Here is a 22,327-nt window from a genome sequence, read left to right as displayed (position 1 = left end):
GAGCTGGTGATGGACAGGGAGGCCTGGCATGCTGTGATTCATGGAGTCACAAAGAGTCGGACAAGACTGAGCGACTGAACTGAACTGAATGCTTTACATGCATAATCTCATTTAGTCCTCACAAAAATTCTATACAGTAAGTGTTCAGTTATTATCCCATTTCACAGATAAGACGGCATAGCTTAGCATGATTAACTAACTTTATCAGTGTCAGGTTAAGCAGAGAATGCAGAATTTGAACCACCAGCCTGACTTTAGAAATGTGAGCTTAACAACCACGAATGAAAATAAAAGACCACCAATTATTTTCAAGGCTCAGCAAAGCAAACTTAATTACAATGCAGAGATCTTTTTTTTTTTCTTTTTTTTGGTAACCTGAGTTGTTGTATTTAATACATTGAGTTGCATCGCAACTGGTTGGTTTCAATTTATGTCATCTCTACTTCACAGGGCAATTTCTAAAGGAAAAACCACAAAAGCCACTATGAAAATCAAAGTTGATAAAAATAACCTTCTGACAAAACAAATTAGCATTTCAAAGAGCAAGATCTGTCCTTTTAATATACACCTGAATAATCCTGACTGCCACAGCAAAATAGGAAGATTTACATCAGCAAGTAACTGATGACATGGCTTTTTGTAACTTCCCAGAAGTAGCCACAAGAAGCACATGAACCTGTGGGTCTATTACTACCAGGATGAACAACCTGACTGCAATTGTGCCACAAACCAAAATTACTATTTCGTAGACTTCAAAAAATATATCCAGATGAACAATAAAAGCCAGTGTTTCTCATATTTAAGAGTATATCAAAATCATTTGGAGGTCCTATTGAAACACAGCCTACTGAGGCAACACCCAAACTTTTTCATTCAGTAGGTCTCAGTAGGTCCAAGAATTCACATTTCTACTAAATTTCCAAGTGAAGATGGGGACCACGCTTTGAGAACTACTGAGTTAAGCAATTCCATTCCACAGGTTAATTTCATTAGATACTTTGGGATGTGATTTATAGCTTACATCCTGTTTAACAATTATGATGCAGTCTAGCTTAAATATCAACTATTTTACAGTTTACTTTTGAAGAGAAAGGTTTTGCTCTCAAAATCAAAAACAAAGTCCTCTCTTCCAAGCTCTAAGATGCATAAATTGGCAAAAAATTACAATTCAGTTCAATTTCAACAGAACCACCACTATAACCACTCCATTACTGGTTCTTGTCTTGTCATACTTGAGTTAGTATGTTTTAGCATTACTAGACCTGACTAAAGCACGAGTCCCTTGGACTGCAAGGAGATCCAACCAATCCATCCTAAAGGAAATAAATCCTGAACATTCATTGGAAGGACTGATGCTGAAGCTGAAATTCCAATACTTCGGCCACCTGATTCGAAGAACTGACTCACTGGAAAAGACCCTGATGCTGAGAAAGACTGAAGGCAAGAGGAGAAGGGGACGACAGAGGATGAGATGGTTGGATGGCATCACCGACTCAATGGACATGAGTTTGAGTAAACTCCAGGAGTTGGTGATGGATAGGGAGGCCCGGCATGCTACAGTCCATGGGGTCGCAAAGAGTCAGACACAACTGAGCAATTGAAGTGAACTGACATTCTTAAGAACCAGAGCCAAAATTCAGCTACACCCTTTACTCACTGTCTTCCTATAAAGACATACATGACTGTGAGCATCATTCTCAGATTGCTATGTATCTGTACTAGCTTATGGAAGTTTCTCTTTCTGGCTTACTCTCGAAGTTTCTCCCTGGTGAAGAAGGGAAAGGAAAACATTTTGGTCTGAAAGGCAAAGTCTGTGCCAGTATAACAGCTGCCAAAAAAAATATGAAATTTGAGATGCCAGGAGAGCCCATAATTAATCAAAGGCAACTATGACAGTTTTAATCCAAAATTTGCCAAAACGTAAATATTTTCTTGGATTAAATATTTAAGGCCACAGACATCAAAAGTTGACAATATAGTCAACTTTCAAGATTCCACTGTCAGATGACCCTTCCATCCCTATGCAAACACAAGTCCCCTTTTCCCGTATCTGCCAAGCACACTGACAGCCCATATTTATGAACAAAGTCTATGATGACTACCCACTCCCTCCTTCCCTGGACTGTGAGCTCCACTCATCCCCAAAGCCACAGACTGCAGCAACTGTGCAGGGCAAAGTAAGTTCCTCATCATTGCCGCCATCATTATTAAAATGGCTAACATCTCTTCTGGCTCTGTGTCTCAGATAAAAGATGCATGATTTCTGTACACTAGTTCCTCACAACCATCATGTAAAGTGGGTACAATTATCGCCCCCATTTTAGGCTTCTCATGAAGCTATGAGATGTTAACTACTTACACTCAAAGTCACCAAGTAAGTGGTGGAGTCTACTTCATAGCAGAAGCTCAGAAAAGTGGTCCGTTATTAAATGAACTTTGTCACAACCTATGATATCCTTCACTTGTATACAGGGTCTGAATGCAGAGAACAAGTGTCAGAGGTTAAAGTGAAAGAAGTAATTATCTCAAGTAGGAAAAAACTACAGTTACTAGCATCTCATATTTCTTAGCAGGGTCCCTCTTCAGTCAGTGTTTTCTCGTTATGAACACTTTATAATGAGGCAAACAGTCTTACAGATCTTAGGCTACCAAGTGTTTCCTAATAGAATAATAAACTATAACAAAACGGATCAATGTCTTTAGTATATTACCCTGATTGAATCAATAGCTCCATTTTCTCCCATGTGAACTGATGAATCAGATCTCTCCAGAAAGCCCTTGAGAAAATTTGCTTTTATTCCACCTTCACTAAATAAACCACATTCATGTTCAGTATTAGAAATCCTTAAAGTGATAAATATTTCTTGTCACCACTTGACTACATTAAAAAAACAACTTGGCATTCTAGACTTGATTAGTCAGTTCCTAAATCAATAGACCCCTTCTTCTTGTTAACCATTTGTTCATTTCCACTTTACCTGGCAGACGAAAATAACTAAAATCTATTCTAAGACTTGTGTTTAAATCACCACTTACTAGACAAATGGTCTTGACATCATATCTCTGAACCTTGATTTCATCAGTGAAATAAGGATCTCCCTTACTTCACACATGTCCCTTATAAAAACTGGGTTGAGGAGAAATGAAATAAAGTCCATAATAGATCATGCACAATACCCACCAGTTAGGAGATCCACTCAATAAACATTCCCTCTGCTCCTTCTCTCTCCAGTGCAATAGCAGAAGAGCCCCAAACCAACATATTAAATTAGGTATTGTTTGTATCTTAATAATTCAGCTGTTCTGTGCTACTTCCTATGGCTCATTTTCATAGAGAAACAAAAAAGGGGGGGGAAAGAGCTTTCCTACTTAATATACTATTTGGGGCAAGAGATCATTAATTCAGGAAAGTGAGTAAGTTCTATTAAAACTCAGGCCATTCCTCTATCTTTGGCTGCTTACTGGCAATCAGCATTCCTCTGCTATGTATCTGCTGGGTGTGATCAGGGTCCGGAGTCATCAGAGAGAATGGTCACCCAAATACACAATCTTTATTCCTAAAGTGAGGTTTGTATCCTGTAACCCACACAATCCATAACATTTCTCTCTTCCATGAGCCTTGACCATAACATCAAAAGGCAGCCTGTACCCACTGTCAGCCTCTGGGCTCTCATAGCTACCACCCTCAGATCCTTAGCTCTCCAGTGTCTCCTGAGAAGGCAGCACTTCTCAATATTCAGGCACAAAGCAAGATGTCACCGACACCTCAGTTCATGAGGAGGAGAGTGTCTACCTTGGTCATGCACTCCCACCATACGGTCCATAGAAGGCATAAAACATTTGTGGGTTGAAAAACAAGAGATGAAAAAGTGTGATGCAGTCCAAAGGCCTGGAAAAGATCACAAACCTTTAAATTCCCCTGAAAAACAAACAAAAATATAGCCCAAAAGCTCTGAGTCCTTCCTGTTCTCTCTCCTTTTGGAGAAGCTTCTCACAAATTCACAGAAATATAAACCCAGGAGAAAGCTGAGATGGCATAGAGAAAACTGGACAATCTCCTCCCGAGTGTCTGGTCATCAGCTGATATTCTAGTGTTTTGTTGGATCTCTCTCCCTTTTCTTTGACAGACATGTGACCACCAGCACTCTTCTTGTCTGAGAAGGGAGATGTGGCCAATAGTGGCTTTTTTAGAGATTAGCATCAGGTTGGGCAGTAAAACAGGCTGGGCAGGTACAACAAAAATATGGGCCTTGCCTCAGTTTCTCACTGTCTTTTTTTAAAAAAACAACTAGAAGATATATTTGTGTGTTTTTAAGAGGGAAAAAAAGACTATCTTTTAGAAACACATACCAAACCATTTACAGATGAAATGATACAGTACCTAGGAAATGTTTCAAAATAACATGAAAGCAGGAAGAGAGGGTTAGGAAGATAGATGAAAGAGGACTGTCAAGGAGCTGATCATTGTTGGAAGCCAGGTGACATGTACATGGGATTTTGCTATATATTCTATTATTGAATATGTTTAAATTTTTCCATAGTAAGAAATTTAAAAGACTTGGGGGTCAGGGGAGAGACTTTACCCAAAGAAGAAACAAACAAAAAAACCAGTTGGTCACCAAATTTTCCAGCAGTGTTCAAGAAAATGAGAGCATCATCTGGGCTGATTCCCTAGTGCACTGAGTTTACTAAACAAAATTATAGTTCAGCTTATAAAATTCTTCTTTAAAGTTAAGCACATATTACCACACAACAGTTAAACAACAGTTTTCACATTTTGAATGTGTGCAATTTCCAACTTTTGAATTAATATTTCTAGTTGATGACCTTCTCTCTTATATCAGCAGAATCTTTTGGAAGCCAAATATTAGAAATACTTCATCTTATTTCTAAAAGACAAGACAAAGAAATGAGAAAATGAAGGATTAGGAAAGCTGAGTAGCTTACCTTAGGTCACACAGCTAGCAAGTGGCACAGCCATAGTTGAAACTCAGATCTGACTTCCATACAATAATTAATAGCTTTTTCTGAGTAGCAATGTTCTTACATCAACTTTTTTTGTTTGGTTCTTTTTAAAGTTCTTATAGACAGTTTGCACTCATCTCACACGCTAGTAAAGTAATGCTCAAAATTCTCCAAGCCAGGCTTCAGCAATATGTGAACCATGAACTTCCTGATGTTCAAGCTGGTTTTAGAAAAGGAAGAGGAACCAGAGATCAAATTGCCAACATCTGCTGGATCATGGAAAAAGCAAGAAATTTCCAGAAAAACATCTACTTCTGCTTTATTGACTATGCCAAAGCCTTTGACTGTGTGGATCACAATAAACTGTGGAAAATTCTGAAAGACATGGGAATACCAGACCACCTGACCTGCCTCTTGAGAAATTTGTATGCAGGTCAGGAAGCAACAGTTAGAACTGGACATGGAACAACAGAATGGTTCCAAATAGGGAAAGAAGTACGTCAAGGCTGTATATTTTCATCCTGTTTATTTAACTTCTATGCAGAGTACAATATGAGAAACGCTGGACTGGAAGAAGCACAAGCTGGAATCAAGATTGCCGGGAAAAATATCAATAACCTCAGATATGCAGATGACACCACCCTTATGGCAGAAAGTGAAGAGGAACTCAAAAGCCTCTTGATGAAAGTGAAAGTGGAGAGTGAAAAACTTGGCTTAAAGCTCGACATTCAGAAAACGAAGATCATGGCATCCGGTCCCATCACTTCATGGCAAATAGATGGGAAAACAGTGGAAACAGTGTCAGACTTTATTTTTCTGCTGCAGATGGTGACTGCAGCCATGAAATTAAAAGACACTTACTCCTTGGAAAGAAAGTTATGACCAACCTAGATAGCATATTCAAAAGCAGAGACATTACTTTGCCAACAAAGGTCCGTCTAGTCGAGGCTATGGTTTTTCCTGTGGTCATGTATGGATGTGAGAGTTGGACTGTGAAGAAGGCTGAGTGCCGAAGAATTGATGCGTTTGAACTGTGGTGTTGGAGAAGACTTGAGAGTCCCTTGGACTGCAAGGAGATCCAACCAGTCCATTCTAAAGGAGATCAGCCCTGGGATTTCTCTGGAAGGAATGATGCTAAAGCTGAAACTCCAGTACTTTGGCCACCTCATGCGAAGAGTTGACTCATTGGAAAAGACTCTGATGCTGGGAGGCATTGCGGGCAGGAGGAGAAGGGGACAACAGAGGATGAGATGGCTGGATGGCATCACTGACTCGATGGATGTGAGTCTGAGTGAATTCCGGGAGTTGGTGATGGACAGGGAGGCCTGATGTGCTGCGATTCATGGGGTTGCAAACAGTCGGACACGACTGAGCGACTGATCTGATCTGATAGACAGTAAGGCTACAGCAACTATTTTACTGACCAGCAGCAGATGCATTCCTTGAAAACATCTGGAAGATCTATTATTAAAAGTATGTTGTATAATGGGGCTACCCTGGTGGCTCAGACAGTAAAGAATCCATCTGCAGTGCGGGAGACCTGGGTTTAATCCATGGGTTGGGAAGATCCCCTTGAGGAGGGCACAGCAACCCATTCCAGTATTGTTGTCTGGAGAACTCCCATGGACAGAGGAGCCTGGCAGCCTACAGTCCATAGGGTCACAAAGAGTTGGACACAACAGAGCGACTAAGCACAGCACAGCACATGCTGCATAATATTTAAACATAAACATGGCTTTAAAATGTATAATACTGAGGGATTAACTATAACTCATTACAGATCTGCAAGAAAACAATGATTGGGATACGTGTGTGTGTGTTAGTCATTCAGTCATGTCCGACTCTTTGCAACTCCACGGACTGCAGCCCGCCAGGTTTCTCTGTCCATGGGATTCTCCAGGCAAGAATACTGGAGTGGGTTGCCACGCCCTCCTCCAGGGGATCTCCCGACCCAGGGGTCAAACAGTCTTCTGCATCGCAGGTAACGGTTTCTTTACCGACTAAGCCACCAGGAAAGCCTGATGGGGATATACCTGGCAACTATTCAGCAAACAGTAACTACCCAATCTAAATATTCTACAATATGAAAAATACGTGTTTAGCTTAAGACTTTAAAAATTCAGTTTACAAACATGAGAGAGGACCTGTAAGTGGTCCTTGACATATAATGAGACCTGAATTCTGTGACTCACAGGTTAAAGTTTGCCTTTTGTGGTACCATTTTATCACAGAATTTTAAAAAAGCACATGTGTATGTGTATATTTATAAATGTAACCATCAATAAAATATTTTAAAATGCCATTTATACATTTTTTCTGTTATACCTAAAGCTTAACCTGTTAGTTTTCCTTAAAGTTTAAACAACCCATGGATTAAGATGAAATATAACTATTGGGCTAGTTGTTAATATTTTTATAATGAGAAAAAAAGCAGGTTTAGTATCATTCCAGTACTCTTGCCTAGAAAATCCCATGGATAGAGGAGCCTGGTAGGCTGCAGTCCATGGGGTCGCTAGAGTCGGACACGGCTGAGTGACTTCACTTTCACTTTTCACTTTCATGCATTGGAGAAGGAAATGGCAATCCACTCCAGTGTTCTTGCCTGGAGAATCCCCAGGACGGGAAAGCCTGGTGGGCTGCCGTCTATGGGGTAGCAAAGAGTCGGACATGACTGAAGCGACTTAGCAAAGATCATCCTAAAGGAGATCAGTCCTGGGTGTTCACTGGAAGGACTGATGCTGAAGCTGAAACTCCAATACTTTGGCCACCTGATGCAAAGAACTGACTCATTGGAAAAGACCCTGATGCTGGGAAAGATTGAAGGCGGGAAGAGAAGGGATCAATAGAGGATGAGATGGTTGGATGGCATCACCGACTCAATGGACATGAGTTTGGGTGAACTCCAGGAGTTGGTGATGGACAGGGAGGCCTGGCATGCTGCAGTTCATGGGGTTGCAAAGAGTTGGACATGACTGGGGGATTGAACTGATTGAACTAAAAGATTAGAACAGATCAGAAATAATTACAAATCAAATCAAAACCATTTTTATGAGATATCCAGTCCTGTGCCTAGCTCATAACATAGAAAGTTCTCAATAAATGTGTTATATTTGCTCAGTTGCATCCGACACTTTTGTGACCCCATGGGCTATACACTCCATGGAATTCTCCAGGCCAGAATACTGAAGTGGATAGCCTTTCCCTCCTCCAGGATATTTTCCCAACCCAGGGATCAAATCCAGGTCTCCCACATTGCAGGCAGATTCTTCACCAGCTGAGCCACCAGGGAAGCCCATTATACAAATTAATTAAAATATATATTTAAAAAAAAAAACTTAATTCCAGGATAAAAGTTAAAACATATCTAATTTAAATCTATGATACCTTTCCTGTCTCTTAACCAACCCCATCAAAGTACAGTATCCTCTAATGTATACAGAAATAATCAAATGTTGTAAATTTCTTAAAAATAGGCAAAATCTTTTAGACTACTGAAAAATGCAGACTGCTATTGCTAATAAAAGTTTAGGTATATAAACAATTTAAACTCTTCAAGGAAACTGATAATTCTGCTAAATGTTTTATCTGTCCTGGGTTGCATCTAGCTTATTTAAAAGGAGTATTCTGATGAAATTTCCTGACAGTTTAGTAGTTAGGACTCTTCCCTTCCCTTGTAGGAGGTATGGTTCGATCCCTGGTCAGGGAACAAAGTTCTTGCATGCCAGGTGGAATGGCCAAAAAGAAAAAAAAAAAAGACACATTCTGAGAAGTGTAGAATATATGATAAGATACAACATTAAGAACTGCTCAAAAATCTGTCACAGATACCAAAGCTTTTTGTAATTACTTTAATTTCAAGATTGTACTCAATATTAGAGATTTTAATTTTAAATTAAACAAAAAAATCTAAGCTACTTAATATGGCCACATAAAGTACCTCACAATAACCCTTCACTTATAGGTACTAATATTTGATGAGGTACTGTCTTCCCAAATTTAAGTGACTTGTTCAAGGTCAAGCTATTATAGAGATCAGAGTCAAATTTAAATCTGTTTGGATCCAGAACCTGTGCTTCAGTATACTGTATTTTTGGCCTCACACAATGGCCTTTCTCGGTAATTATCCAAGTGTCAGTTTCAAAAACTGATTAAAAATAGGATCTATACCTATATATTTCCATATACTAAGAATTTTCTAAAAACTTGAAAGTGGAACTCCTTCTAATATTATAAAGTATTATAATATTATAAACACCTTCTGATGTATAGATCAGTCTTATGGACTCTGTGGGAGAGGGAGAGGGTGGGGAGATTTGGGAGAATGGCATTGAAACATGTATAATATCATGTATGAAACGAGTCGCCAGTCCAGGTTCGATGCACAATACTGGATGCTTGGGGCTGGTGCACTGGGACGACCCAGAGGGAGGGTATGGGGCGGGGAGGAAGGAGGAGGGTTCAGGATGGGGAACACAGGTATACCTGGGGCGGATTCATTTCGATATTTGGCAAAACTAATACAATATTGTAAAGTTTAAAAATAAAATAAAATTAAAAAAAAAAAAAAACAGAGAAACATGAAAAAAAAAAGCCTTCTAAAAAATTATACATTACTATAAATTTATCATGGCAAAAATACACTTTAATTTCTACAAGAACGATTTTCTTTGAACAATATAAAATGACTTCTGTCAGGAAAAATGAAAATCAATGCTCATGTTACAAGCTCCCTGAGAAATGCATTTTATATATATTATCTATGTTGGGACCAAAAACTAAAGTACAATGTAGTGCTGAAAAAAAATGTGATAATGGTACTTCAAGCTTATTTTCCTTATAGCAAGAGAGAAAAGTCATACGGAAAATAAATTTAGACTGCAAAATTCAAAACAGGCATATGTTAACTTTAAGCCTACTTTTCCATTTCTTTCTTATGAATACCAACAAAAACTACTCTCAAAAGCATAAACTCATAAACAGCATCTTTCCAACTGCAACTAGCAACACAACCACATTCACTAGGCTTGAAATAAAGAGGCATTTCCTGAAAGATGTTGAACAGTATGTTGATGATATTCCATGGCTTTTCTGAAGACACAACAGAAAATAAAAATTTTCAAAACTACCCTGCCCAAGTTTTGATTTCATCATAAAAGCAATTAAACCTAGTTAAAAGCCTTTCTACAAAAAGGAGTAAAATTGCATCTGATAGATTTTTCCCAAAGTTTTGCCAATATATCAATTCTGCTGGAGCCAGAACCATCCAACCCATGCTTTACATTTAAAAATAATGAGTTTCCCCTCTTCTAATATAAATAGATATAATAAGTCAAAGAAAATGTTTCCTATGCAAAGATCTCTCTTGGGACTACATGATAAATATGTAATGTAATAAAGTTGCACTTTAGATAATTTTAATAATTCACCATGACTTTTGGACAAAGCAATGCAGTAACTCTGTTTTCAAATATAAGATGCCATGTAGAATTTTGTAGATCAATAAACTGACAACACAAGGAGAGTTATTAAAGTGACATGAATTATTTTGCCTGGTTAAGACAACTTAACAAATCCATGGTGACCAAAGCAAATGGACTCTAAATCCTAAAATGCTTCCCTAACAACCCAGTTTTAAGATCATCTTTGCGACAGATTTTGTCTCCCCTCTTTCATTTTGTTTTCTTTTTCTTTTTTGGCCTACTTCTTGGTTCTTAGCTAACAGAGATGGGGACGTAACTGAGCTGAATGTAAGAGAATACTAGAATCTATAGCACACAATTCTCATTTACTTCCTGTAAGGACAGAAAATCTAGGCACCCCTCCAAAAACGTGCTATATTCAAATATAATTATTGGCAGGTGCCCCAATACATTATTTGGTTTGGACATCAGGATTACACGATGTGTTCAGCAGGACAGGTAGGATTCTTTTCCTCTTGAAGTAAGGGTCAAATCATGTCTTTTCACAAGATATGGACCTTGTTTCTTCATTTTGAAATTAAGACAATAAAATTAAACCTCATAGGGTTGAAAAATCCTATATAGGAAGTGAGATAACAAATGTGAAAGCACCTAGCTCAGTGCCTGATATCTAGCATGTACTAAAAAAAAAAAAAAAAAAAAACCACTGATTTGAGGACTATTCTCTAAGTTTAATATTTTGAAGTTGACAAATATATTCTACTACTTTCCACTTTCAAAACTTTATAATTAGCTTTTGATCATCAGATATCAATTATTCACTGTAAAAATTTTCTTCTTACCTACATGCTTCTGGTAGGCATTTCTTACCCCCACTCCCCAACTCCTCATCTGCATCATGTCTATGTGAAAAGATACTGTAGTATAATGGTTAAAAGCCTAATCTCATGTGTGAATAGTAATAATAACAATAATATTTACTTCATAGGATTATTGAGTGAAATGAATTAATACATGTAAAAACATTATCATAAGCATGCAATTATTAAATATACATTAGTTATCTGAAAACTGGATTTGAGGCACGTTATCTGAATTCACGTAATGAGAACTTTAACTCGCTTCAGCAGCACATATACTAATACAAAGAAAATGCTAGGATATGCCTGTCATATCACTTATTTAGAAGATAATTCAATATTTTCAATCTTTGCTCCTGGTTTCATAAACATGGATAAAAGAGAAGATTAAGACTGGCCCCCAAAAAATTAATTTAAAATGTCATAATGAATTTTAATTCACTGTATGTGCTCAAACCTGTATTAAACAAATGTAAAAACCATTCTGATTCATTTCAAACTAAAATAAACACTGCCCAGTATTAGTTACATTTCAGGTAAATTATTTCCTTTTTATATAATAATTCAATGCTAGACTTTGAATACCAATATTATAATATAACCATGTAAATTCTATCCTGTAATTTCTGCGGTAAATTTTAAGATCTCTCTATAATAAATAAGGAATTCTTTTCAATAGCGACTGAAATTGAATTACTAATGTCTAAAACATCTTTCCTAAAATTAATAGTTTAAGTTAATAAAGTTAAATAAGATAGCAGTGTTTAGAAAAAAGTATGGACTGTGATTGCAGCAATTTAAATTTCACAGTAGCTTGCTTTAGGATCATAAGGAACTTAGAAATCACCTAGGTCATCCCCCACTCCAATTTTATGAAGAAATTGAGGCCCCCAGATGCTATGACTTTGATAGGGCAAAGACCGCAAACTAGGTGTCTGAGCTCCCAGTCAAATAAACATTCCTTCAAATGTTTTCATATCAAATTTAACCAAGTAATCGTATCAACTCAAAATGGCATTTTTTTTGGCCAAAAATTTTTTCTAAAGAATAATTCTTTAAACACACACACATACACACCTCTGCATTCATTTAAGTAAGCACCAAGGTACTCAGTTTACTAATTTCTTATATTTTCAAAACTCAATTAGGAATTTTTTTCATAAAGAATTTTTTCATATCACTTATATTTATTGTGACTTTCAAATCACCATTCTCTCAGCTCCCCACCTTCCAACCTCTCTCTCTCCTCTTCTCTCACACACACAAATACACACATTCTCCTAAAAATGGTGGGGATGGTAAACAGAAATCTACAACTTAGTTTCTAATCCTACCATATTTGAACCAGGTATATTGACTCTTCCTTTTTTCCACCCTCAGCATAACAGACAACAATTCTAAGAGAAGAGCTGGTTTCTAACAGTATCTTTTAGTATCAGTCTTAGTCTACTACATTATTATTTCATACATCAGCTTAATCTCTTAAGAAATCATCTGACTGAAAAAATTTCACATGTTAAACACATCTCAGCAGCCCCATAAAAATATTAATAATGTGCATATACGTATAATTTAGTCACTTTGAAATTAATTTCCCAAATCAAATCTTTATCAAAAGTCGTTAAACTGAGAATGGAAAACAAACTATGCAGTCACATAAATCCATTCTGTCACTTGATTAGTAGCAAAATAAAAAAGAAAAGTATTTGCAATTGTGAGCTAATCTTAACCCAGTTAAAATGTCGAGAATGCCATCTTGGATTTTTTTTAATTTGGAATATATGAATAATTTGCAAAAGTTACCTTTGCATTAAACTTCCCTTAAATTTATGTTCAAAAGACTATCAAAACCAACTTTTTAAAAACAGACTTCATGGAATTGCCAATGTATTAAACAGCCTTTTACCTGATCACTAAAGCATGAAAATTGCTCTCTTCAGTTTGAGTAAAAACCCTTTCTAAAAACAAAAGCCAACATCTTTTTTCAACCTGGGCAAAAAAAAATATTAAAAAAAAATTCAAAACCAGGTTTCACCAAACATTTTGATACATCCTAACTATTATACCTGAATCCTTAGAGAATGGATATTTAATTCCTGGGAATGACACAGGGTTCTCTTAGCAAATTTCCCTCCCTCTGAGCAAATTATTAATTAAAACAGATAATTCCCACTTGTGCTGACATCATGTCTGGATACAGTATCACTATTTTGAAATCTGTTTTAGCCTTTGCAGAAAGATCTCTCAAATAACTTTTTAGATATAGCACAGTATGTTTTAATCTTTGCTTTTTAGCCTAGAGTTTGTATATCAGCTGTGTGCTCTAGGGCAAGTTATTATATCTTGCTGATGCTCCATTTTCTCATCTCTAAAATGGGGGTAATAATAAAACTTACCTTGTGGGGTTCACTGTGAGGACTGATTCAATGTTAGCTTATAACCCATATAAATTTCCTAAACACTTATAAATGATCATACCCCCCAAAAAAAAACAAATTTAGTAGGGCATCTGATGCTCATTTAACTCTGAAATTCCCTTTATATCTATCAACTAGACTGGCTGCTCATTAATTCAAAAACATCAAACAATGTGACTGTTGGAGAATAAGAATACACTGGTGGCAAAAAAGACAAGTAATCTTTGTCTGGACCTATTTTTAGGAATGGTTTAATTATCTACAACCCTAGTGTTAACACTGGGAAATAAACAAATGGGTGAAAAGGCATCATAAGAGTCACTCAGAGACCAACAGTTTCATAGTATTCAAAAATAATTGGGGATCGAGAAAATATTTACATCATTTCTCTAGCAGTCCTTACTGACACAAGGCAAGCCAGAATTTGCAAAAAGGTTTAATAGGAATTTCCAAATTGATAATTGCAAACTGTTCAGACTGCATGGTTCAGAGAGGTTTCAAGTTTAAAATATGACCAGAGAGAAAACTATACTTCAGTAGTTGGTTTTCAGCAAATCAGTGGTGAAAAACAAATTTGGGAGGGTATATAGTTATGCATATGGGCAGAAAATGCTAATCAGTTTCCATAATGAAATATATTTATATTATTTATTCTCACTTAAATAAGTAGGGAAAAACCTACCACGATTTTCTTGTCAGGCTAGAAAGGTACTGCAGTTAATAATCATGACATCACTAGCTACCTGGTATTCACAATTATGCTAATTTATATGGTTATCTATGGAAAGATAACAATTAGAAAATTACAAAAAAAGAACAGCTGAATATTTTGTTCCAAATTACACTGCTCTCCTGCCAAAATAATGTCTTGACAATGAACTCTTTTTCTAAGAGCTCTGATATGAATACAGACAATTCAAACTCTCTTAGTTACATAGATATTACACCATGCCATTTCCTTATTTCACCTTAATCTATTAATGGAACATAATCTTACCGGAAAAGGAAAAATGTTGTCAGCCCTGTTCAAGCTATCTTCCATCCAGGATTTAGGAGCAAAGGCAGAGCTGGGGCGAGCATACTTCTGGAGCTGAATATGATTGCTTGCAAAATTTTTCTTCAAAGGCGAGATGGAGTTCAGGGGCGTTATGCCTCCATTCAGCCCCCTACGGTGATCTCGGCCTTGGGAACCTCCCCAGCCACCGTATCCTCCACCTCCTGGGCTCCAGGAAGAAGACGGTGTAGGAGAGGGACTCTGGTAGCTGCTCCACGGAGAAGGGGGCTTGTTAAGATTATTCGCCAAATGAGGCAGCTGGTTAAAAGCAGCATTTCTATGTGTGAAAGGTGGGGGATGGGGACTGGCAGGAGACCTCCTTTGCTGCTGATGCTGGCTGTGATGATGTTGGAAATGAGGGTGATGAGGGTGGTGCTGTGAGAGAGGCCCAATCTGAGGAGAGAAGCTGCCTCCGAAGCCAGGGCTGACATGATGGGGGAAATTTTGAAACAACAGAGCACCGTTATTAGCCGAAGCAGCCGGGACCCCTCCCTGGTGAAAGAAACTTGCATCTTCATTGATGATTGTAGAGGAGGAAGGCGCTATCGCTGCTGACCAGTTACTGAAACCAGTGAGAGACGATGCGCTTGATGTCAAGGGTTGGGTCGAAGTACCTAGCCCCGTGGCTTCTTGATAATCAAACCCTGTCAACACTGGTGATTCGATTCTTATTTTCTCCTTCCCGTTGCCATTTTCTGAAGAATTGTCCCCTTGATTTTCTTCAGATTTAGCCTTCTCAGTTTCAGGCAGTATTCCAGCTTCCTGACCTGGACTGGGGGAGAGCTGCTGCTTTTCCAAAGGGTCTTGCGGTTCCTGTTGCTGACTTTTTGCTTTTTCTGATCCCAAGATCTCATCCTGAATGTTATGGGTAGCCGGAGCAGGAAAGAGCCAAGCTGACCCGGCACTGCTGCCATTGGCAGCTGTGTTATTATTTATAAAAGCAGCAGGGCTGGGGGTGGCATTTTGGTGATGGTGTGGAGGCTGCAGATGTGGATGGAATCTGACTGGAAAAGCAGATTTATTCCCAGTATTGCTTTGCACTAGCACTCCAAACCCGTAATCCCCCATTTATTATTTTTAGGCTCAGAATCTTAAGATAAAAAACAACAAACTAGTATCTCAAGCCTTTGTATCCTCTACTCCAAATGTAAGTTGCTTGTTTGAAACGTCTTATTTTTACCTAGCTCAAAAATGCAGCTTATCACCCTAAATAGTTCAGATTTGGAATTCTGGTCTCTGAAAGAAAAAAAAAAAAAAAAACTAAAAAAAAAAACCTTAAAACACTGACATGAATCCAACTAGGCTTATTTCTAGAAGGGAATAAAAATGAAGAGGGTAAAAATCAAGTCTTTGGTTAGTAAAATAGGCGCTTTCTTTTTCCAAAGGAAAACGTACATGAATGACAAAAACACAGCTTCTCAAGCATCTATGGATGTAGAAGAATAAGCATTGCGAGGAGTAAAAATATATATATATATATAATTTAACAATCACATATGGTCTTCTTCAGCAGTTTAGATTCACTCACATAAAAATTAGAATAGGGTATGAGGAGAATAGGTTCTTTTCTTGGCAGCTTGGTTAAAAAAAATCAGGAATAATTTAAGAACATTATATATTATATATTTATATATATAGATTATATTAGGTTATCTGGGGTGGGGGGCAAATTCCTGGTTGCCGGAGAGGAAATCAGCATTGACTAATGGAAAGATGATTGCAGGGAGGTTTCTGCTCTTCCTGATCCTGTTTCTGCTCTTTCACGGGGTGCAGTTTTGGCCTCTGGGGCTGTTCCTGAAGCTCTGGGTGCAGATCTTGCTGCGGTCGCTGTTCCTGGGCTCCCCCTGGCCTCCTCTCCCCCATGAAATGGTTTGGAAACACACCCGTTTCTCCCTCGTGGGGGTGTCGCGATCAGGATGGATTAGGGACACTCGACGAGGACGAGCTGGCGGCCCGGGGGTGCGGGGACCAAGGGGGCGACCTGGAAGGTCCTGCGGTTTCGGCCTCTTCCCCTCTCTGCGGCTCCGGGGTTTTTTTCCCTCATGGGACCCAGGGGCGGTTTGTTCAGTTCTCTCAGTTCGATTCTCCGCGGAGGGGGTGGGGGTGGGGGGTGCGGGGAGGGGGAGGGAGAGGGGAAAAAAGAAAACCCCACTAGCTTAGTTGTTCTAAAGGAGAAGGGCCTCCCTACTTTGCTCTCTCTCTTTTTGCCCCCAGATTTTTTTTAAAACTATAATTTAGAAGGCTTTTGTTTCTCCTCACGGTTGCTGGGCCGTCGTCGTCGCCGCCGCTTTACCCCGGTCCCGCAGTCCCCGCTGTCGTAGCTGCGAACTCCGCCTGGCTCTACTTCTTCTCTCCTTCTTCCTCCTCTTCCTCTTCTGCTGTCGCCGCCGCCGCCGCCGCCGCTGCTGCTGCTGCCGCCGCCGCCTCCCGGTGCCCGGGTCCAGCAGCCGCGGCTGAGTCCTTCTCCTCAGGACCTAGCCGAGTGAAATGACAACCAGCTGGAAAGACCGAGAGACACTTCCGGTTCGAAAAGGGAGGGGTGGGTTAGGGCAGACACCCCGCCCACCTGCCTAAAGGCCAATAAGCTGCTAGAATTCAGATAAGGCCACGCCCACAACCCAGGTCCCCTCCCAGGAAGGTCGAAAAGTTACGTCGAGAGACGCCCCTTCCGTCTGCGCCTCGCCCAGTGAGGCCTGGAGCCTGGAACTCGCTCTACTACCCAGAGGGAGCCCAGCGAGTCGCCATCTTTAGTGTGGGCAAAGGACTACTGCGCTGTTTATTTCGCTTAACCACGCTCTGCAGGTGGAGCGTACAGGGACGCGCGGAAGAGAACGGACTTCCCTAGCACTGTGAAAAAGAGTCCAGGAGTAGGAGATCGGAGTGGCTACCCATGACACCGCGGATGAACAGGAGGACTGCCCAGAGTAAACGTGGTTCCCCAGGCATCTCGTGCTTTGGCTGGAGCTCCGCCCCAGAGGGATCTGGAAGAGGAGGCGGGTTTTACTAGCTGCTGTAAGGTGTCTAGAATTGCGTATGTGCTTGTCCTGAAAATGGATCTTAAACGGGACTCTCCCTTCACCTTCCATCCCCCCACCCCCACTCCTCCTGCTTGGTTTAGGCTCCCGTCCGGTGCAGTGTTTCAGGCACAAAAATACAGCTCCTGTCGGCGTCCGTGGCCGAGCCCTCCTTGTCCCTATCCGCTCTAATGTACCCTACCCGCTTATTAGGGGGACATTTCCGAAACGAAGAATCTTAACCAGGATCCTCACCTGTTCTGCTCTCTCTACGACTGCCCACTACCTCCTTGAAAAAGACCAAACTTTTTATCCTGATATTCAAGGGTTTTGCACTCTGGGGGCAGTATATCTTAACATCTCATCTCCTCCAAACGTCCCACACCAAGCTCCTCCAAATATAATCTCAGGTCCTTTTTACCTTCCGTTTCCTCTCTCCTCCACCAGGTAAACTCTTATTTAGTTTTAGGAATCGGTTCAAAAGCTACCAACTCTGTCTTCTGAAATTCCTCTTGAATGAATATCCATGGCCCAGTATATTTCTCATGCTTGTCACCCTCTTTGTAATGGTAACTTATGTCTCCTGGACCTGTGATCACCTGTGGGCTCTTTGAGGAGAGGACCTTGTATTGATAGATAGGAATCATTAGCGAATGGATGCTGAAAAAAAAGAGTGAACAAACCAACCAGAATGATGTCTTTCCTGAATCCTCTTTTCAGGTCTGCCATTTGGTTTGGGGCTAATGTCTCTCAAACTTTCATCATTTAGGTTATTCCTTTGCTACTCAAGGGTTCCTTGTCTTGTTCATATTTGTACATGACCACCATCAGGACCTAGATTAACGCCTTGCTCTCAGCAAAGGTTCTAAATATGTTGAATAGTGAGTGTTTTCCTTTAGTAGAAAATGAAAAATGAAGAAATCAGAGTAGATCCACAAGTGACTATGGCAAAAGTAGTGAGTAAAAAGGAGAGATTACAGACTTTTAAGAAAGATCTCATGAAAAGAAATGACTTCCACTTCCTTTCCCTAGCCTTTCCTCAATGGCCCCAACTTCTGCTGCCTCAGTTTATCAATCCTCCCATACTTCCATGTAGAACACCCGTTTGGGATCTTAGTCAGTGATTTTATTTATTTATTTATTGTCTTATGTCCTGAACATGAGTCTTTGTAACTCTTCTTTGAGTTCCTTGAGTGATAGGGATTGGGTCTTACTCTGTTGTTTATTCCCCATAATTGGTCATACCTTGAGACTGAGCTGGTTTAATTAGGTGTCCTTTCCTCCAGAATGGTTTCCCTGACTCTCCTTTTTGTAGCATCTTGTAGATTCTTCTCATTTGGTTACTGCTGGTTGTCAGTTAGTTTCTTTTCACAGGCAGAGATTTTGTCTGGTTTATCTGTGTGTCGCTAGTGGCCATCAGAGGATTTGGCACAGAGTGGACTCAGAATACGTTTATTGAATGAATGAATGAATGTTCAGTGTTCAGTAGATGGTTGAGAATCTTTTGGGGCTGCCAATTCTTAGTGGCTGAAATGGCTGCCATGCTTGAAGGAAAGAGGGTTATCCAAACTGATTATTTGAATCCCAGATCTTCTACTGCCTAATTGTAGAGCTCTGGGCAGGAATCACCTCTACAATACCCTGGTTCCTTATCAATAAAATATGAATGATAGTTCCTCCCTGGCTAGAAAGTAGTAAATTACAGTGAAGTGCTGGGCTCATAGGAGGTTTTCAAAAATGTCAGTTCCTTATTGACATGTTAAGCATAGAGAACTACTTCAATAGTGTCTTTTTCCCAGAAGCTGCATGCATGAGTGAACTACAGAGTGATCTAGGAACTTAGGTCACTTTGTAGAGGGAGGAGGCACACCAGCACCATAGTCAGGATGCTGGTTGGTCAGCCTGATCTTTTAAAGCTAAATCAGGGTTTGGGCTGGGCTGAAGCTAAGATGATCTCTGGAGACATCAGACTTCTGGGTAGCAATTAAGAGCATGGGAGAAGGAAGAGGGAAACAATTCTCTTGAGTCAGTTGACTACTCAGAAACCCAGGATACCGAGCTCAGGGCTGCCTTCCTTGAGAACATTCTGGCTCAGAAACTGCCCCAGGTAACCATGACAACAATTCAGCAGCTCTATTTAGGATTTCCAAAGAGATCAACAGTTGCAGATAAGTGCTGGCTTGAAAACTGTTAGCAGAAGAGAGCCCCTCCCATGAAACATGCTCACTGGGAAGCTTTCAGGTTGCAGAGAAAGGGAGCTATCCCTGAACATTAAGGAGCTACCAGATTATTTTTTATTAAAACTTAAAAAAAAACAAACTCTCCCTTCCTGTCCACTGAGAGCCAACATACTTTCCAAGAAGTTGTAGGCTAGTGAATGGACTCTGCTGGCCCAGCCCCCTTTGGGGTTTGAGGTCAACCTTACCCAAACTCAGAGCCCCCTAATATTTCCTTCACCAGTCTCTTTTAAACTTGACAAGTAGTATAAACCTCACCCCATAATCACACAGCGTGAACTCTGCCCCATGCTAGCTAATGTCTTCCACCACTGCCCTTGAAGCAGACATGGTCTTCTCCCAACAGCACACACCCAAGCTCCTCAGGGGCCTGTCTTGATGACTAGCAATCAGAGCAACCACCCAAGGTTGCCTAGGTTGTGCACTGTGCAACTCCATAAAGCACCACAGACTATGATGTGAATGCCACTCCCCTGGAGTTGCACAATGCGGTCTGCTTTGGTTCATTTCCATGAGACACCAAGGCACATTATGGAAATATGACACATACACAAGGCCAACAGATACTACCATATATTACATGAACATGTGCTCATCACATGCGGAAATATGTAAAGCAGTTGATCTTTTTAGATTTGGTGGCCCAGTTCTGTAATGGAACTGAAGGACACGGTGTCCTTGGTGTTGTCCTGGGTGGGGAGCTGTAATGAGAAGACAAGTCCGGGCAAGTATATGGTCCAGTCCCCTAAGAGATTAATACCTAGCAGTTATTTTGCCTAGCAGCATTAATAAGCTTTCTAATGTAGTAGAGGAATATATATGTTACTGAAACAAAAATATATATAATAATTACATTCTAAAGCAGGTCCTGTGAAGTTAGGGGAAGAGAAAAAGATGAAATTACTTGTGGAATATCCTCTTTTCCAAGAGTAGAAGCTCACTACCAGAAGGCAACCTAGACAGAAATAGAACCAGGTCCTGAAAGCAAATTTTATTAAACTCACCTCTGATCTTCACCTTGTTTCAGTATTGGAAAGTGGGTATATTTACTTGGAAAGCACCATTATTTTTTTTTTTTTTTTGCAGTTAATTGCTAGGTTACATTTTCTCCTTTTGTTTATTGTTTTATAACCCTGCACAAGCCCTCTGCTTTTTAAATACTATTTCTTCCTACTTTCCCATTTCTGATATTATCATTAATATGAAGTCCATAGTTAACAACCCATTGTGTGGTGACTGATGAAGCCAGTTCTTCCAGTGCACTGTTACTGAACGAAAGATTTGGAAAGGTCTAGGACAGAGACATGCTTCACTTGAAATCACCAAATCCTGGCAGAGATTTAGAGGTTGACCTTCCAAACTGTGACTTGTATCACATGGAATGACTTGGATTCTTTTGTGGCTCCAGTCACCTATGTGGATGGGCAGTTGACCTAGATTACCCCTGGCTGTTTTAATTGGACACATTTCACTTCCCTGTATTAAAACCACAGCCAGGCAGCCGAACTGCTGCCATCTCACACACTGTGGCTAGACTAGGGGATTTTCACCTGCAATGCTGGAAAAAGAAGAGCTTTTTGGAGCTTGCAGAGAATGCAGAGTCCAGAGGTCAGAGATCTAGGAGTCAGAGACCAAAATTCTAGTCCCAGTATAGCCTTGAACCCAACAGGCACTGGTCCAGTTTGATGATTTCCTTTCAGCCAGAATATTTACTACCAAAGGAATTTCATATTGGAACTGGTAAGCAATAAAGTTTCAAAGAAAGTCATCTATTAATATATATTTCTAAAAAACACTAAAGATGGCCCTTTTCTTTTATGTCCAAATTTCTTGATTCTCTATTCTTGGAGTGTATGTATATGTATGTATATTTATATGTTGTGCCTGCTTAGTCATGTCCAACTCTTTGCGACCCTATGGACTGCAGCCCACTAGGCTCCTCTGTCCATGGAATTTTCCAGGCAAGAATACTGGAGTAGGTTGCCATTTCCTCTCCAGGGGATCTTCCTGAATCAGGGATTAAACCCTCATCTCTTGTGTCTCCTGCATTGGCAAGTGGATTCTTTACCACTCCACCACCTGGGAAGGGAAGCCAGATTCGTAATCATCCAACCTTAAAGTATAGTCAGTCCCCATATTGCTGCTACTGCTGCTAAGTTGCTTCAGTCGTGTCCAACTCTGTGCGACCCCATAGACGGCAGCCCATAGGCTCCCCCGTCCCTGGGATTCTCCAGGCAAGAACACTGGAGTGGGTTGCCATTTCCTTCTCCAATGCATGGAAGTGAGAAGTGAAAGTGAAGTCGCTCAGTCATGTCCGACTCTTAGCGACCCCATGGACTGCAGCCCATCAGGCTGCTCCA

The 22,327-nt window shown here is 40.0% G+C and overlaps 1 protein-coding gene across 3 annotated transcripts in view; it reads right to left on the bottom strand.

Moving 5' to 3' along the window:
- The window catches only part of CPEB4 (cytoplasmic polyadenylation element binding protein 4), a 72,593-nt gene extending 55,386 nt beyond the window's left edge, over positions 1-17,207 (bottom strand). For 2 of the 3 annotated variants that reach the window (XM_061393237.1, XM_061393238.1), the window contains exon 1: positions 14,660-17,207. In XM_061393237.1, the coding sequence (XP_061249221.1) occupies positions 14,660-15,784 (1,125 nt within the window). In that variant the 5' untranslated portion in view covers positions 15,785-17,207. The remainder of the gene's footprint in view (positions 1-14,659) is intronic. The other variant, XM_061393236.1, reaches the window with a different exon arrangement.
- Between the last annotated feature and the right edge of the window lie 5,120 nt (positions 17,208-22,327).

This window comes from Bos javanicus, chromosome 20 (assembly GCF_032452875.1).
Source record: "Bos javanicus breed banteng chromosome 20, ARS-OSU_banteng_1.0, whole genome shotgun sequence".
In the NCBI taxonomy this organism is placed as follows: Eukaryota; Metazoa; Chordata; class Mammalia; order Artiodactyla; family Bovidae; genus Bos; species Bos javanicus.
Note: the sequence above shows the minus strand (reverse complement) of the source record. Positions and strands in the feature narration are given on the sequence as shown.